Below are 18,914 nucleotides of genomic sequence, written 5' to 3' on the forward strand. Positions count from 1 at the left end.
CTTATGGCCAATTCACATCACAGAAGACTAAAAGCCTTCTGAAATTCAAGTTCAGGGTATGTGGGCGATGTTTCATTGCATTCAAAAAAACAATTACCAGAGGGCTAGAACCAAGTTAGTTTCATTGCAGCAAAAGCTACCAAGAGTCTTATGGCATCTTAAAGACTAAAATAATTATTATGGCATAACCTATGGTGGATCTAAGTGCTTTCTGCAGGGGCAGGCCATCTGCTAGCTCATATGCTCCCTTTATAGCACCTGAAGGCCCCAGGCATTGCTCCAGCAAAGTGAAGTCTGATTCACCCTGCACACCATGTTTTAATGAAAAATAAAGCTTTTAGCAGGAGAGGTAATACAGCTGGCAGAGGCTCCCAGAATTGTAAAATTGCTCACCAAATCCATTAATGTTGGCCACCCTCTTTTTGCAAGCAGTTCCCCTCTGACCTCACTGTTTCTGATTCCCACCCACCCTAACTGAATGTACTGTATATTGAATCTCAATTTTGTGGGGAAAGTGGGGTAATAATAATTATAATTATAACAGTACCTGAAACTTGGCATAATACATGAATCTAAACTCCACAAATGCTTATGGCTTTGAAAATTCTTAGTCTTTAAAGAGCCACAAGACTTTCATTGTGTTTGAAAAGAAGTAAGTCAACGGTTTACTTTTTGCTCAGACTAAGGACTTTATCACACAGGCCCCATTCTCACAGCAATTGCGTAAGTAAAAATATGTATTTAAACATGCCGTCTTCAGAGCAGCCAATATCACATGTCCTCGAAAGTGTTAGACTGACATCATGTTTTCTTCCTGAGTTCCCTTTGAGCCCATCCCCCTGCCTTATGCCCTACTCATCACGTCTTGGGGTATTTTTATTTTTTATTTTTAATTTTATTCTTTTTTCTTTGAACTCATGCTGTTCCAGAGTCTGCTACAGTGGTGTAAATAAGAAAGCTTTTTTTAGAAGAAAGAAAGAAAGAAAGAAAGAAAGAAAGAAAAGAAATGGGGGAAAATAAAGGCAACTGGGTTGTTTGGGAATAGTGAGGGGCAGGGGGACAGGGAGAGAGGAGGGAACACTGACATCACATGACTGTCAATAATGTGACTGCCTCAGAAGCGATGTTTTGCACCTGGGGAATTGCGCTATTGAGAGCTCATTGGTGGGTTTCCCCTGTCAATGGAAAGGAACACCCTAATCATGGTTGGGAGACACAGCAGCTGTGGGTGAAAGATATTTTTCAGTAATCACATTGTCGAAGCCTCCTTTTTCCATGTGTAATCATAGTTTAAAAGCCATGTGTAGTAATCTAAGCCCTGTTTTTTCAAGAGCATTAGGGATGTTTCATGCCCAGTGCCAGTAGTGGCTTGCAGTAGTGGCAACTGGCCTCCAAACAATCATTTTAACCTAACAACAGAAGTGCCTTGACTTGATCTAGATTAGAATCTAATGGCATCCAGATTGCATCTTAGCCCAACATACTACATTTAACAGGAGATTTCTGAGTCCTTTTCCAAAACTTGGCAGTGAAACTCAGCCACGTTGGGAAAGAAACAGTCACAGAATTTTTTCGGCTCATGCAGCCATCAAATTGAAAACACCTATGTCCACCCTTTGTACTCACTTGAGTAATTTGTGAAAGATCATTTACATTGGTAAATTGATAAACTACTTCCAGCTCTCAGCAAGGACTTCCTGTCTTTCTACTAGGAGGGCATTTCCAGATAGCAGGCTCATCACCCCAGCAGTCAGAAGACACAGTGCTATGCAGCCAGTCCATCTTTTTCTCCTTAATGGATTTTCTGCTATAAGATAAAAGATGGTAGAAGTGACAGAAAAACAAGGGAAGATTATAAATTAAAAATAACTCCTATTTAACATTCAGCAGGGAAATAGATGATGGTGTGATAAAATCCTCCTTTGGAGTTGCTCTGAGACTCCTGTTTCCCAGTCATTGTTTGATGATAGAATGCCATGCTATTGGGATTGTAGGTACTAGGCAAAGGCCTATTTTTTCACACCTTCAGTCTGATCTACCGTATTTTACTGTGGCTGTATTTGATATTTTGTACCTGCTTCTAGTGATTATATATCTATTATATTATGTAACTACAGTATATTAATATATTTTTAATCTGTGTGGCCTGAATCCTGTTGATGCACTATGCCAGTGATGGAGAACCTTTTACAGACCGAGTGCCCAAACTGCAACCCGGACCCCACTTATTTATTGCAAAGTGCCATGTCCCTCTGGCTTTCTAGGAAAAAACTCTGCCAAACTCTGTGCTAGGGCGACAGCATGTGTGCCCACAGAGAGGGCTCTGAGTGCCACCTCTGGCATGTGTGCCATAGGTTCGCCATCACTGCACTATGCTACTGGTTACAGATCTCACAGCTGAGGATCTGCCAGCTCTGAGCATCCTATTTCAACAGTGCCTTCCTGTTTTCATGGCTACTGCCCTGTGGCCTTTTTCTTCCCATTGTCAATGCACATACACACCCATAGTTATGTTGGCAGGTGGCACCAACGAAATTCCTCACACACTTTCTATCTGTTTACTGTGTTTTTAGTGTCTGCAGACCCTGTTAGGATTTTAATTGAAGGGCAGGGTGCCAGTCCTTCAAATAAATAAATACAATGAAATGGTATTCCATAGACCATATTTGAAAGCTCCCTGAAAAGGACAAAAACATGAGTTCAGAATAAAATAAAGTGTCTGAACATCTTTATTCTTAACATATTCCGAACATGACACCACTCAGGTAAATGCCAATTTTCAGTCTTTACATCAGCAAATGACAACAAACACAACATATTTACATAAACTGTACACTATTTGTATATTTATTCAGTTTTCAACTTCCTTGAATTCTGATCATACAGAAAAAGAGATTGTATATAGCACAGCTCCCCAAATAATATCCCTAAAAAGTCATATCCAAGTGTCATCTGGGAAAGTGGCAATGAGAGCTGGATCACAGATTTATTGTGAGAGAGCTGGATTCAGTCTGCTGTGCTTGTCTTCACTGAGCTGTACACATCAGTCTCAGCTTTGACACCTGAATCCACAGTAAGGAGAAAGCAATGAAACAGTTCCCAAATGCAACCCTCTTTGCAAAGTTCAGAGACCCTGGAATTATTTTTAAGGTAAGGAGTTCAACATTGGCAGGCAGGTCATTATAAATGTTGGGTAATTGCAAGTATGTTTTTTACAAAACAATGAAAATAAAATATGTCGTATTAAAACTATCATCATCATCCAACTGAAGTTAGTAACAAACTGAGTTCCTTGAAAGCAAAAGGAAAATATGATTGTTTAGTACACTTCTGGTTGATCATTCCTGAGAGGCTCAACTACAGAGGAGTCTTCGTGATCCAATTTTGCCTGATCATTTTTGGGGATCAACATCCCCAGCTGATTTGGGGGTGGGTTGAAGGATCCTATATCCATCCTGGGCTCTGTGACACAGTTTTTTTCTAGGTGGCAACAGGTTGCTTAACTTGTTGCACAATTTCATCTTAAACCCCAACTGGGGCATGGGGATGAATAATAAAGCAGAAAACGTATACACACCTCTGCTTCTGTTACAATGAATGGGTCACTAAAATGGTGCCCTTTTGTACTAAGCCTGCTAGTGTTCTATTCTGCCAGTTTATCTAGCAGTTATCACAATATGTCCCTGTGAAATTTGTGGATGATGTAATGTAAGACAGTCCAATTTTAGTGGTCAAAGTGTTGGACTGGGACCAGGATTTGAATCCCTACTCAGCCATAAAAATCCCTGGTTGACTTTGGGCAAGTCACACTCTTTCAGCCAAAGGAAAGCATGGGCAAACCTCCTGTTAATAAATCTTGCCAAGAAAACCCTGTGATAGGGTTGCCACAATTCAGAGTTGACTTGAGCACACACAACAGCTACAAACTCAATAGATATTAGACATAAGCCTGGCAACTTTTTAGCAGTCCTTGTTCCTGTGCTTTTAAAAGCTGCTTGATCTGTATCCGTTAAGGTTTTATACATTTTTATCTCCATGTTGTAGAAAGTTTCACTTGCCAATATCTGAACTTCAAGCGTTTCCCAGTGACATTGGTATCTCACCCAACTCCAATGAGTTCAAGGTGGTACACGTAACCACCTTCCTCATTTTATCCTCACAACAACCTTGTGAGGTAGGTCAGGCTGAAAGAGAGTAATTGTCCCAAATACATTCCATGGTTTAGCGGAGATTTGAATCTAGATCTCTCAAGTCTTAGTCTGGTACTCTTAACCACTACACACACTTGCTCTCTCTGAATCATTTCCACCTCTGCTCTTACCACACACCTCCTTCTTTCTGGGTTTGCCTAATGCTTGGCTGTTTGTTTTCTTCTTTTCATCTCATCTCACCTTTCTAAAACAGTTAAACCTCTGTGAGAAAGATCACCTGAATTCCATAACCTTTCTTTTCAACAGTAAGGGCTGTTCGACAGTGGAATAAACTCCCTCGGAGTATAGTGGAGTCTCCTTCTTTGGAGGTCTTTAAACAGAGGCTGGATGGCCATCTGTCAGGGATGCTTTGATTTGAATTTCCTGCATGGCAGGGGGTTGGACTGGATGGCTCTTGTGGTCTCTTCCAACTCTACGATTCTATGATTCTAAACAACTATAGCAGTATAGCTGCTAGTTTTTGTACTCCTTCTCACTTCCTCCTTGGTTGTTTCAAACTGGCTGGGTTTTATTATTTAACATCCTGTTGACATGATGGAGTGAGGATGATACAGTCATTTTAGACAATATATACTGCAAGTGATTGTCTCAGAGTTCTACTATCTAAATCCACCTGTTTGAACACAAAGTCACCCAATGTAGTGTGTTGCCTCATGGGATAAAAACAAAGGCCATAGTAGGGTTTGAGACCTGATTTGTCAACTAATGGTTTTTATTTAAACCCCATCTTTGTACTAAAACCTAGAGTCAAGGCAGCTTACAAATTAAAACAGATGTTACATGGATTTGTAATTGGTTGACCGGACAAACCCAAAGGTTGCTCAACAATGGCTCCTTTTCATCCTGGAGAGAAGTGGCCAATGGGGTCCCACAGGGCTCCGTCCTGGGCCCAGTGTTATTAAACATCTTTATCAATGACTTGGATGACAGAATTGGGGGCATACTTATCAAATTTGCAGATGACACCAAATTAGGAGGAACAGCTAATACTCCAGAGGACAGAAACAAAATTCAAAATGACCTGAATAGACTAGAAAGCTGGGCCAAAGCTAACAAAATGAAATTCAACACGGAGAAATGTAAGATACTGCACTTAGGGCAGAAAAATAAAATGCACAGATATAGGATGGGGGACACCTGGCTGAATGAAACTATGTGTGAAAGGGATCTAGGAGTCCAAATAGACTACAAGTTGAACATGAGTCAACAGTATGATGCAGCAGCTAAAAAGGCCAATGCAGTTTTAGGCTGCATCAATAAAAGTTTAGTGTCTAGATCAAGAGAAGTAATAGTGCCATTCTATTCTACTTTGGTTAGGCCCCACCTGGAATATTGTGTCCAGTTCTGGGTGCCACAATTCAGAAAGGACATTGAGAAACTGGAGGGTGTCCAAAGAAGGGTGACTAAAATGGTGAAGGGTCTGGAAACCATGTCCTATGAGGAACAACTTGGGGAGCTGGGGATGTTTAGCCTGGAGAAGAGAAGGTTAAGAGGTGATATGATAGCCCTGTTTACATACTTGAAGGGATGTCATATTGAGGAGGGAGCAAGCTTGTTTTCTGCTGCTCCAGAGAACAGGCCACGGAACAATGGATGCAAGCTACAGGAAAAGAGATTCCACCTCAACATTAGGAAGAACTTCCTGACAGTAAGGGCTGTTCGACAGTAGAACACACTCCCTCGGAGTGTAGTGGAGTCTCCTTCCTTGGAGGTCTTTAAGCAGAGGCTAGATGGCCATCTGTTGAGGATGCTTTGATTTAGATTTCCTGCACTGGACTGGATGGAACTCTATGATTCTACGATTCTATGATAATAGAGTTAAAGCATTATTTTAAAAATCCCCATTAAGATGGAATTTTAAAAAATTAACAGCACTAGAAACAATTTAAAACACACAATCAAAATGATTTCAAACAGTACAGCTAATATAGTACACTACTTTCTTTAAAGCCCTTTCTTTTAAAACCTCCAGTTCTCAGAAGCCCATCAGAATATTTTTTAAAGTCTTTTCCTGATGGACAGACAGTGAAGAGGGGGCCTTTCCAACCTCCCTAAGAAGGGAGCCCCAGAGCCTAGGGGCAGCCACTGAGAAGTCCCTACTGTGCATTCCCACTAGTTGCACTTGTGAAATGGCGACCTCTCTTGAGGATCTCTGGGCCTGGAAAGGCTCATGTGGGGAGATATGGTCTCTTTGATAGGCTGGGCATATGCCATTTACAAATGATAAACATAACCAGTGTTTTGAGTTCTGCCCAGAAAGGGACTACAGTCAGTGGAATTGTTGGAGCAGGGGACTTGTATGATCCCTGTAAATAGCCCCATTAACAATCTGGCTGCAGCTCTTTGTACCATCCTCAAAGTCTACTCCATGTGATTAGTATGTGCTAAAGATTTTGATCCTGAATTGTCACAACTTTGGCAGTTTGGGCATAGGGATTGGATTCGGGGGAAACTGGCACCTGGTTGCTTGTCATGCCAAGTCTTGGGTATGACAGGTAGAAGCCACTACGTTTTTACCAAACTCAGACAGGGTTCTTGGCTCTGTCTCACTCACCAGTGGCAGAGCAATGCAGTTGGAATATCACATCTATTATTCCAGATCTACTCATCATTTGGACTGGATGAAGTGGCCTCCATCAATGTGCAAATGGGTCAGCCAGTCTTTAGAGCTGGCTTCATGCTGGGCAACACTTCCTCAGCTGTAACCAATAAAGTTGTGGCCTGTTTCAGTTCCAGCAACTGAAATGTATTTGATCTGGCCAAAGGGATCCCATCACTTTCCCCACTTGATCTGTAACACACATTTATGAACCAGTTTTGACCATGATATTTCCCCAATTGTGTGTGTGTGAGTGTGTGTATGAGAGAGAGAGAGAATCCAAGTTAGGACTGATATTTCCTTCCAGAGGTCAGAAAACTTCCCTTTTTGGAGTATATGCTAGCTATGGGATTTTGAGGGCTGTAGTTCAAAATAAGAAGTTTTCCAAATTCTGCTCCATTGTCCAGACACTGTAGTAAAGGTGTCCAGACAGAGGAGCAGCCTCTGCTGTTTGTGTCTTCAGGTACATCTATTCTGTAGAAACAATGTTGTTTGTGATACCACTAACTGCCATGGTTCCATGCTACAGAATCCTAGGATTTATAGCTTTGTATAGCTAGGCACCAGCACTCTTTGGAAGAGAAGGCTAAAGACTTTGTAAAACTAGAAACCCCAGGATTCCATAGGACATAGAGCTATTGGCTTGGGTCCAAGCTATCTCCAGGACCGCCTTCTCCCCTACAATCCTCCCCGCGCACTCCGCTCCTCTGGAAGAGGCCTACTTCGGCCACAAAAATCTAAGCTTTCGACTACCTCCCAGAGGGCATTTTCCATCATCGCCCCCAGAATGTGGAACGGCCTGCCGGATGAGATCCATCTACTTACATCCTTAGACAGCTTTAAAAAGGCTGTTAAGGCAGATCTCTTCCGGCAGGCCTTCCCAGAATAGAGAACCCGGCCTTAGAAGAACGTCTGGGAAAGATACTGCTGCTCCCACTGATTGTTTGCGGATGTGATGTTGCTGACTTTTTGGTCAGTTTTTAACTTGTATGTTTGTGTATTTTTTTGTTTTGTGCCTTTTTAAATACTGTATTGGATTTAATACTTTTTTAAGGAGGGGAGAGTATTAGGGATTTTATATGTTCTGTATTTTTAACTTTGTTAGCCGCCCCGATTGTTCTCAAAGGGGCGGGATACAAATAAATTTTTTTATTATTATTATTATTATTATTATTATTGCGCTTAAAGTGGTGTTACACAACATTGTTTCTACAGTGTAGATACACCCCTGATCAGAAGTTGGAAAGAGTCCTAGAGATGTAATTAACTGGAAGCTTGCCATAAATGATTCAGTATGTAACTCTAGAAAACTACTGATGCTGTTTCTCTAGTCCTGTATGCCTTTTGTTATGTCCTTGTCCCTAATTAAGTCACAGGTTTTTTCCCCAAGCATATGTTTTGGCTCATCTCCTGATAATGCCCATTGGCAGAGGTGTTCCATTGCAGCAGGCATGTTATTCTGCTTTAGAGGGAAATTGTTTTGCTCAGTGGAAGCCACTAAGTTGCCTTTCCAAGTTTTCCCATCCCTTTCATGTCCGTTTATCTGCTGGTTGTTTTGATAGTGCGCATGTCTTTGGGAGAGCAGCTGAATCATCATGACTTCTGATGGCTCAGCTTTAGGTTTCTTGTAAACTGTGCTGCATTCTTGGATTCCCTGTATATTCAGCAATGCTTTCCACCTCTCATCCTGTCTTAGAAGAAGCAATTGCAAAACATGTATCTTTGGCCTCCATTGACACCTCACATTGCCTAACAGGAGTCTTGGTTGGCTCATGCTACAGTGAGATTTTGTGTAAGGAAAATACTTCATGGTCATGTAACAGCAGGACTACCAAACCTGCAGGAACACCAGCTAATGAACAGCAACTGCCACAGGCAAAGCCTGGGGAGAAAATTCCTCCAAAAACTGAGTCTGTTGGGTGGATTCTGGTGCCAGTTTCAAGCACACACTGGCCTCTGTTGTGCTGTGGTGGTTGTTTTTGACCCGAAACTGCTCCTTGGCTGGACGGATGGCCACCATAAACTGACGCTTGAAGGTCTCACTCAGAGCAATGTAGAGGAAAGGATTGAGGCAACTATTGGCATAGCCCAAGCTAATGGCAAAATTGTAGGCATAGATGAAAGCAACAGAAGGAGTGTCTATCCCAAGATGCACTAGCTGCAGGATGTAGAAGGGGGCCCAGCAAATAAAGAAGGCAGAGCAGATGGCAACGGCCATCCGGGTGACCTTCTTGGTGCGGACCCGGAGACTCCTCTGGGGTAAGGGCACTACTGTGGTGGCCATATGCTGAAGGATCTTAAAGTAGACCACACAAATGATGAACAGTGGGATGGCAAAAGCAAGCATGAACTGGTAAATAGTGAACCAGTAGATATCAGTCTCTGGATTAGGAAGCAGAAGAGCACACCGGACAGTCCCATCCTCCAAAGGCATCAGCCCTGCATACATCCACACTGGGATGATAGTAAGAAAAGAAAAGAGCCAAACTAGTCCTATCACCAAGGCTGCCACATATGGCGTCCGGACGTAAGTCGACTTGAGGGGGTAGACAGTTGCCAGATAACGGTCTAGAGTCATGACAGTCAGGATATTGGTGCTGGTGATCTGGCTGTTGTTATCTAGAGCAGTGATGATGGTGCACAGAGGAGACCCAAAATACCAAGCGCCATTGCCAAGGAGCTGGTGGATGAGGAAGGGCATGCCCAGCAGAAAGAGCAGGTCCACAATGGAGAGGTTGAAAATGAAGATATCAGGCACTGTCTGTTTGCACCTCAGCTTCTTCTTCTTGATAATAGTATAGATCACAACTAAGTTCCCAACTATGCCAAGGAAACAAATGATGCCAAATAAACTAGGCATAATCACGTTTGCGTACGGAGTTGGCCTTTCCACTACTGCCAAAAAAAGGGGGTGGGGTGGGGAGAGAGAAGAAGAATAGATAAGCAATTGTGAATACTTTGAAGTTCTATTTGTTTTTCCAGGTAGAATACAATTGCTGCCCCCCCCCCAACCAACCTTGCCCCATGGAATCAATGGGATTTACATAAATATTGACTTCATACTGGGCAAACAATTTGGTGGGTGTATTCTATTTGGGAGTAGCAATTGGATTTATGCATTGTTTCCAGAAGGGAAGGATTGGTCAGTTCACAAGTATCCTACATCAGAGACTCAATTTTCACACATAAATAGGGTCTTAAGGAGAAGAGCCTAACTAGGTCAAATGAAAGACCTCCAGGATCCTGTTTCCCACAGTGGCCAAGGCTGCCCATAAGAAGCAGTATATAAGAGCTGCTGTTTCTGAGCCACTGGAATTAAAAGGCATGCTGCTTCTGAAACTGGAGGTACACTATAGCATTGATAGCCACATTACAACCTCTCCTGCTTGGGCTTCCTACAGAGTTGGGGTGACTGATCCTGCTACAAGAGGTAGCCATGCAATCTAAACAATCCTCCTCCCCATTATCATTTTTTTAAAAAAATCTAGAATGTGTAAAACATTCTCTAGAATGTGTAAAACATCAGAACTCCCAGATAGTGGAGAAGATGTCATATAGAAGATAGAGCCAGTTTATTTTCTGCTGCTCCAGTGACACAAAAAAAGATTCACTCCAAACATTATTCTTTACTATAAGAGCTGTTTGACAGTGGAATGGACTACCTCAGGTGGTGATGGCCTCTCCTTCATTGAAAGTCTTTAAATATGGCCAATGGCTATGCTAACTAAGAGATCCTGAGAGCTGCAGTCCAAAGAAGGAACATTTACATATAATAAATAAAATAATAAAGATTTATTTCTAGCCCGCCCCATCACGAATAATTCTGTTTTTTAACACATTATTGATAGGTCCAGGTTGGTATCTGGTATAGATCAAGCCTAAAAACATTGTCTCATGGCAATGGCTCATAGTCCACTTCCCACCTCTTCTGACAGTCTGATGCTTTCTATGACAGGGTCTCAGAAGTAAAGAGATAAGGACCTTCCCACCCACCAGCCCCTGTCTGATACAAGATGGACAGCAGAAGGACACTACTTCATGTGAAGCACCAACAGAAGTGCCAAAGGCTCAGTCTAGTTCTCATAAAAGGCTCCCATGTTACTTTGATGTGATCACTGAAAGATCACTTTTCCCCTCTATACACCAGACAGCCTTGGCACCTATTGTTTACCTGTTGTCCAAACTCCATTTATGGGGTTGACTCCACAATAAATATTGTGGAGTTAAGAGTCTTCTTGCAACCAGTGGAGGTGTCAAATGTGGAAAAGGCAAGCCTGTTGTTTTTGTTGTTGTGCGCTTTCAAATCATTTCTGATTTACAGTTTCCCTAAGGGGGGGGGGTTGCCTTCCTCTGTGGCTGAGAATGTGGCTTGGCCAAGATCACCCAGTGGGTTTCCATTATCTACTGTAGTTTTAATAGTTGTGTGGAAGAGTAATTTGAGTCCTTTGTTAGGGATGCACCACTGGCTGAAATTCCCTTTTTAATGCAATTATTAAAGCTGTAATAGAGCTGTCCTCTAACTTTACCTGGCTACCCACCTCACCCATATCTACCAGGAAATTTGAAGCTGCTTCTGCAGATATGAAATTTCTAAGCGGCATCTTGAATATATGAGCATCTTTATATTTTTAAGTGATTTGTAACAAGTAGGTTGCCAGCCTTTTCCCAATTCTTGGAACACCTGTACTATCATTAGCTTGATGGCTAACAGAAATGTGTATGGTGAACCTTTTCCCAGCCTGGAGATAACCAGAAAGCAACACCTGCTGAATTTGTTCCCCACACACAGTCACACAAATGTTTTTATTAGAAAAAATGTTGGCAAGTCTGCTTTCTTTATGCCAAGGAAAGACAAACTGTAATAAAAGGGAATAGATCCTGTGAAGAAAACTCTGTGTTGATTCACCTGTATTGACCACATGGTGAATGGATTTAAAGAAAGACTATCTAACTTATGGACAAGGGATAACATTTTGAGTAAATGCTCCAAACAGTCCCAGTGTTTACACAATGTGTCATCCACCCAAAATATCACTGAACAATACATTCTTTTCCTTCCCCTATGGGCATTCACCTCCCTTGTCCATTTCAGAAAAGCAGGTGTTAGTATGGATCATTTCAAGGAGGATTAATTATCTGCCCACATTTCAGTCATGCAGAAACTCTGGAGTCACTTTGTCCCAGCTAGTTATTAATCCAAAGGAAGGCTCATTATGGAGGTTTGATTAACTCTCCATCATACCCAAGCAAAATGGAAAGGGACCTGTTGTTTCATAGCTAACACTGTCAAGCCCACATAGCCCTGTTCCAGCTATTGTAAAGCAGATGTCCCCTGCCTATTTCTCAGTGCCTGGAGGTAGGGAGATTAACTCAAGAGTCCCCTTGTTCTCCCACCCACCTATGCCACTACCTACTGGGTGCTAGCATAGTTCTTTTGCTACTCCCCCTCTGGGTTTCTACAAATATCAAAGATTATTAGGAACAGTTTATCAGCTGGAAACCTGAATGGCTCTAGGAACACAGCTCTGTGCTATAAAATCTGCAGTTTTTCCAAAGGCCTTTAAAATAAGGATTAAGGAAACAGAGAAACCCTGGGGCAGCAATTGTTCAGTTCAGACAGCCACTCCTCTGCCTGGTGCCCTCCAGATGTGTTGGACTATAACGTCTATCACCCTGAGCTATGTTCAGTAGGGGTGATGAGAGTCCTACGTCAAATCATCTGGGGGGCATCAGATAAGCTGGACTTTCCTTCTGCAGTTTTGACTGCTAGTGTTACATCCTGTACTTTCAAAAGATTCCCAGTAAGGTGATCTTCAATACATGCAGGAAAATAACATCCTGGATGAAAATCTTCAGAGCCAAAGATGTGGCAGCTTTGGCCCTCCAGATATTTTGGAGATCAACCCTCTTGGCCATAGCCAGCATTACCAATGCTCACTGCCCTGAGTTATCTTTATGCTCCCCCCCCCTCACTGAGAGCATAGCTAACTTAAACAGTTGGCATGTCAACTTCATATACAACAGGGATGGTGAATTTTATGGCCTGCCACATATTGTTCATCCTATCCTCCTTTAGCATTAGCTATGATAGGACTGATGGGAGTTGTAACACCTGGAGACCCACACATTGTCAATCCCAGCACAGGATGATCATATGTAAAGAGGAGGATCCTGTCTTTATTGTTTCTAGGCCCCTGCCTAAAGTGACACCATCTATCAGATTAGGTGAACAGATTATATACTATAAATGCAACTGTATAATAAATTCAATTTTTGATATTTCAAGTAGAAAATACTGGCCTGAAAGAACAAATAGTCTGACCTGATACACAAAAATAATAATAATAATAATAATAATAATAATAATAATAATAATAATAATTTATAGCCTGCCCAATCACAAGGAATCTGGGCAGGTTACAGCAATAAAAATACAACAGTTGCATTTTTCCCTTGTTCTTAGTAGCTGTGTCAAGGAGGGAATTTTGGCATATACATCTTCCCCTGAGAAAACCTAAGGCTGCTCAGATCATTTCTTCTGCACATGTTGATGCAAAATAACATTTTGGAGATCAGGATTCATATTTCACTTCAAAAGCCCAGAAAAGCTGAAAAAATTTGGCATTCTGCCTTTTCCCACCTTGAAGGCACAAGAACCTTGCCAGAGATGAAGGGGGAAGGGGGAATGATATATATGCAGCTCATCTGTGTCAGCTTGATGCCAAAAGCAGGATATCTTCGTTTGTGCACCTGTGACTCTTACTAAATGACACTCATGCCAAGGCACAATGTCATTGCAGCATTTCCTCACCCACCCTCTGTGCCATCTGAAATACAGAACAATGTTCAGCCCACATCATGGTGAGGCTGGCAGGGGACAAAAAGAACAAAAGGCATATAAAAGAAAGGGCAGAGAGGTACTTTCAGAAATAAATGGTGGCCATTGTTCAAAGGAGAAATGGACTTTAAGCTTTTGTACTACAGTTAGCTGGGGACATTGCTAGATATCAAGAGAGCTTGGAAAAAACCAAAGCTTGAAAAATATACTTGGGGGCCTATTACATCCAGAATCCTCGAGGGGATTGTGGGTATTATTGTCCAAAAAGTGCAAGCAGTGCAATTTCACTTGTCTGGGTAGATAACCTGTTTTTTACAGAGCTTCTGTTTTCTTAATGCTAAGGTTTAACTTGTACATTCAATTTGGGCATGAGATACAATATTTAAAAAGTAATTATGAGGAGCTTCTCATAAGTAGCAGCAGGTTGGCTGAATCCTTTCTCTTTCCACACCCAGATCATTCCTTAGTACAAGAAGCTCATAAAAGGCTACTATCACCCAAATCATACTAAATAAATTGTGTTATCTGCCCAAGCTCTCGCCAACTCCATTCTCTGCTTGCAAAGGATTTGTCAAAGAGAAGACTCTATTCACTGAGAACAAGTCTCTGAAAGAGGTTGATTTGAAGATACTTCCAAGTGTAGGATTTTCAGATATTGGGCTTCCTAACTGAGTTGGCCTAACACTGCCAACTACAAACAAGATGTGAACTGGAACTAATAGACTGGTAGCAGGCATTCTGCAGGTGGTTCGCTCAAACAGAGCAATGATCCATCCCAAATTGCATATTATTTAATCTTTCTTTGCTATTATCACTTCTGGACATAACTTTAGGAAACATATTAAAAGCTTAAGCTTTTCTATATGTTACATTGGCTTAACTGGTAACCTAAAATATAAGAACGACTGCAACAGTGGTGTGTACAGATAACTCTACTACACAGGCAGTTCACACTGGATGTAGTTCCCTGTTTCAGTATAAACCGAGCGGGGGGGGGGGGGGTAACACAGGATCTCTTTAACATGTCAAGTGGCCTTTATTAGAATATTTCAAAACATCTTCCCTTGAAAATCCTTCTCTCATTTTCCTCCATTATTTTATAGATTTTTATTCAGGCTGGAACTTTTAATCTTTTAATTGGTCACCTCAATCTGCCAGAAACATTTTGACCAAGTGAAATAATGCCATGAGTTCATTAGAATAAGGTTCATTTCTTTCTGTCTGTCTTTCTTGATGTATAGTAGGTATGAAAACTTGACAATTGATGGGGCAGTTGACAAGCTCTATCTTTAAAAACATCCATTCTCTCCCCTCCCCCATTTTTTTAAACAAAAGATACTATGGCTGTATATACACTGCAGAATTAATGCAGTTTGACACCGCTTTAACTACCAATGGCTCCATGCTATGGAATCCTGGGATTTATAGTTTTGTGGGATATTTAGCCTTCTCTGTCAGAGTGCTCTGATGTCACAACAAACTACAAATCCCAGGAGTCCATAGGATGGAGTCATAGCAGTTAAAGTGGTATCAAATTGCATTAATTCTGCAGTGTGGCAGCAGCTACAGGTTTGGGTAAGGTACTGTGACTAGTCCAAGAACTTGGCTAAGGGAGGACATGAATCAAGGTCTCCTTTGTTTTAAAGCAAACATTCTTTCTATCATGATAACCATATCAGTTTCTATACTACTTTCCATAGCTAACGATATCTCAAAAGCTGTGCACACCATTTTGACTTTTCTTTGTAAACCTGAATGGATTTTCATCCTCCAAACCTCTCATCCTGCTTTATCACTCTTAACAAGTCTCTTGCTTCACATGCAGCATGACCCTAAGCCTTAAAGTGGGACTTTCAACCTAAACTTCAACAGGTCTGTTGGATTTCACTAGGAGTACTTATTTGTAAGTACGTTGAGCATAACAGGTTTACCTCCTAAGAAATATGTGCTGTGTTACAGTCTTAGGTCCTAATTTACGGATTTTTTCAAACCATAATGTAGATACACACTTTGGTTTCTTTTTAACTACGCATGAAACATGCCCTGGGTGTCTATCATCAGTGCTGTTGTCTTTGTCCCCACAGGCTCACAGAGTGGTAGCTCTGGTGCCACAACAAACTACAACCCCCAGAATCCCATAGCATGGAGTCATGGTCTTTGAAATGGTGTCAAACCGGATTGTTTTTGCCATGTGGATCCAGCCAGAGTTCTCCAACCCTTTGCCAGTGCAAAAACCAACACCATGGTTAGTGAACTGGTATTTTGGGAGGCATATTTTGAAACTAAAGAACTGCTAAGATTAATGTATGTCATCATTTAATTCCTTAGCCACCCATTTAAAACTGCAATTTAAAACTCAGTTTCAATGTGTTTGCTGAAAAAGCTTTTAAGGTTTATTGTTTTGCTGCAGGTTAGCTATGTGTCCCTTTTAAACAATAAATGAAATGCTGCCTTCAGTGTAGCTGGAATAAATTGCTCTCCATTTAATAGCCTCAAAAGCATAGTCTACATCTCTTTAGGCTGCAATTCTCCGCATGCTTGCTTACCTGAGAGCATGCCCCACCAAATCCAATGGGATACACTTCTGAGAAGCCAAACAAATACACTGGGTCAATTAGGAGGTTAAAAGCAAGCTGGTAGATAGATGAGAAACCATTAATAAAATGAAACCCCAACTATTTTTTTTTAAAATGAAAGACAAGGAGCCAAAAACAATGTAGCTAAAATTGTCAGCCTTAATATAAAGGAGTAATCCAGGACATGGATGTCTGTCTTTATTATTCTCTTCCAATTAGTAAACAAGGACTTGTTGCTGTTCTCCTGCTGCTAGGTATTTAAAACAAGCCCTTGGAAAGGGTTCAAAATGGGTGGTTGTCCCCTACATATCTAGGAGCCAGTGTGGTGTAATGGTCTGGGGGTTGGGCTTGACAAGTTTCTTCAGGTGGGCATTACCCTTGCTGCCCACTGAGGCTGAGAGAATGTGACTTAGCAATAGCATGCTGTTGCTGACTCTGGAGACCAGGGTTCGGATCCCAGCTCCGTGAGGTAAACCCACCTTGGGTAAGTAAGGTGTCCTGGTCATAATAATAATAATAACAATAATAACGAAATGTTATTTTATCTCGCCTCTCCCTCTGGGTCCTGCAGCCACAAGGTTGTGAGTTTGATCCCAGAGGGCTCCCAGGTTGACTCAGCCTTGCGTCCTTTCCTAGGTCAGTAAAATGAATACTTGTTGGAGGCCATTGGATTACAGATTGTAAACCGCTTAAAGAGTTTTGGGTTCACTACAAAGCAGTAGAGAAATGTACATGCTATTGCTATTGCTAAGTCACACTCTCTCAGCCTCAGAGGGCGGCAAGGGCAAAGCTTCCCTGAAGAAACTTGCCAAGAAAACCCCATGATAGGGTTGCCTTAGGGTCACCATAAATCGAAAATAACTTGAAAACAGACAACACACACATGCAGACATCTACCCACTCAGGGGCTCATCGCTTTAGGGGGCCCTCTGCCTCGAGAAGAAACCCAGAAGAAGAGCCCCAGGGGAGCTGTCCAGAGCTGGTGGTGCTGAAAGGAAATAGTTCCTGCAACCTGTTGCATCTCCAAGGACTGGCCGGCGAGCCAAGAGGAGGACAACCAAGAGAGAGAGAGCATACCAAGGGATCTTGCAGCATCTTTGAGACTTAAGAAAGAAGCTGGCAGCCTGAGCTTTCCAAGACTTGAGTCTACTTTCTTAGATGCTGAGAAAGACACAGAGATTGGGAGAGGGAAGGAGGGAGAAGGTAAGGCGCTGAAGAAAACACACACAGAGACACACGATTAATAAGGCACCTTTTCATCTTTTATGGCTTCTGTCTTTGTTCAGCTGCATTTTGCTCGACTCACGGCAGCCTCCCTATTCCTATCCCCCCTGGTCTAGAGTAAGTCCCATCGGACGCCAGCGGGGTTACTTCTGAGCAGAGAGGGAGGAGAGCCCGCGTGTTGCAGTGGTTTTTAAAGTGCTGAACTCTGCAGACCAGGGTTCGAATCCCGGCTCGGCCATGGAAACCCACTGGGTGACCTTGAGCAAGTCACACTCTCTCAGCCTCAGAAGATGGCCCCTCTGAAGAAGCTTGCCAAGAAGACCCCCAGGATAGGGGTCGCCTTAAGTCGGAAACAGCCTGAGGGCATACAACAGCAACAACAAGGAGGCAGTAGAGGTAATAGAGCACCAGCGTGGCGTAGTAGCACCTTAAGCCTATATGCCTCTGGAGATCGAGGCTGGAATAGGCCATGGAAACCCACTGGGGGTCAGCTTGTGCCGGTCACACTCTCTCAGCCTCAGAGGAAAGCAAAAGGCGAACCTTGCCAAGAAAGCCCCCTGATAGATAGTGTCGCCTTAAAAGACTTGACGGCACCCAACCACAATTCTTAAGAGGTTGCATGATTTGCAATGCAAGTAGGCTGGGGAAAGGCAGGTCGCGCAGGTGGGTGGAAGATGCCCAGTCCCCCTCCTAGCCTCGCCAAGTGTTGCCACATTTGGGTAGGCGAGGGTTTGGGCATCTTCTTGGCAAGCCACCTTGGCAAGGGCAGCCAGCCCACTCCAGGGGAAAAGCCCATGCTTCTCCTTCGCTTCCCTCCCTCCCTCCGGGCCTTACCTGATCCGTTCCTGGCGGGGAAGAGGGAGGCATTCCCTGGCCCAGAAAGCCCGGAGCCGTTCCCGAGGGCCATGGCTCCCTTTGGCCGAGGGAGACCGGGAAGGCGAAGGTCCAGCCTCAGGAAGGAGGGAGCCACGAAGATCGCCCGGGAAGAAGGGGCCCAGCAACTTGGGCCAAGTCCAGCAGAGATGGCAGCAGGAACAGGAGGCTCTTCTAAGTCTGCCCAGCCCAGCTTTGCTCTTCTGGCTCTGCAGAAATCCCCCTCCAGTCCAGGGGCTTCCTTAGCAACACCCCCCTCCTATCCCTTCGTTCTCCTTCAGCCCCAAATCCAGAGGCTTCCAGCTGCCCAGTTCTGGAAGGAGGATGGGAAGCTTCTCCCAACTCCGGAGGGCTTCCAGATTATGTGATTCTCTGGAAGGATGACTGGAGGCTTCTCAGAGCACCCTAGAGCTGGAAGAGACCCCCAAAGGTTATCCAATCCGACCCCATCTTGCCATGCAAGAACTCCCAATCAAAGGACCCTCTACAGATGGCCATCCATCTCCCCAGTCCTGAGGGTTTCCAGATCCTCTGCTTCCATCCTTCTGAAAGGATGGTTGAAGGCTTCTCCGATCTCCTGAAGCTTTCCAGAT

The 18,914-nt window shown here is 43.0% G+C and overlaps 1 protein-coding gene across 2 annotated transcripts; it reads right to left on the reverse strand.

Annotated features, from left to right (window-relative positions):
* Positions 1 to 8,000: 8,000 nt before the first annotated feature.
* LOC121923415 (melanin-concentrating hormone receptor 1-like) lies at positions 8,001 to 18,643 on the reverse strand. 2 transcript variants are annotated; one of them, XM_042453824.1, is made up of 3 exons: positions 17,477 to 17,564; positions 16,195 to 16,232; positions 8,001 to 9,705 (listed from the first exon to the last, which is right to left on the reverse strand). In XM_042453824.1, the coding sequence occupies exons 1-3, from the start codon at positions 17,482 to 17,484 to the stop codon at positions 8,663 to 8,665; spliced, it is 1,089 nt and encodes a 362-aa protein (XP_042309758.1). In that variant the 5' UTR covers positions 17,485 to 17,564; the 3' UTR covers positions 8,001 to 8,662. The 2 variants fall into 2 exon arrangements, with proteins under 2 accessions (XP_042309758.1, XP_042309757.1); XM_042453823.1 differs by lacking the exons at positions 16,195 to 16,232; positions 17,477 to 17,564 and adding an exon at positions 18,283 to 18,643.
* Positions 18,644 to 18,914: the final 271 nt, after the last annotated feature.

Source organism: Sceloporus undulatus, chromosome 2, assembly GCF_019175285.1.
Source record: "Sceloporus undulatus isolate JIND9_A2432 ecotype Alabama chromosome 2, SceUnd_v1.1, whole genome shotgun sequence".
In the NCBI taxonomy this organism is placed as follows: domain Eukaryota; kingdom Metazoa; phylum Chordata; class Lepidosauria; order Squamata; family Phrynosomatidae; genus Sceloporus; species Sceloporus undulatus.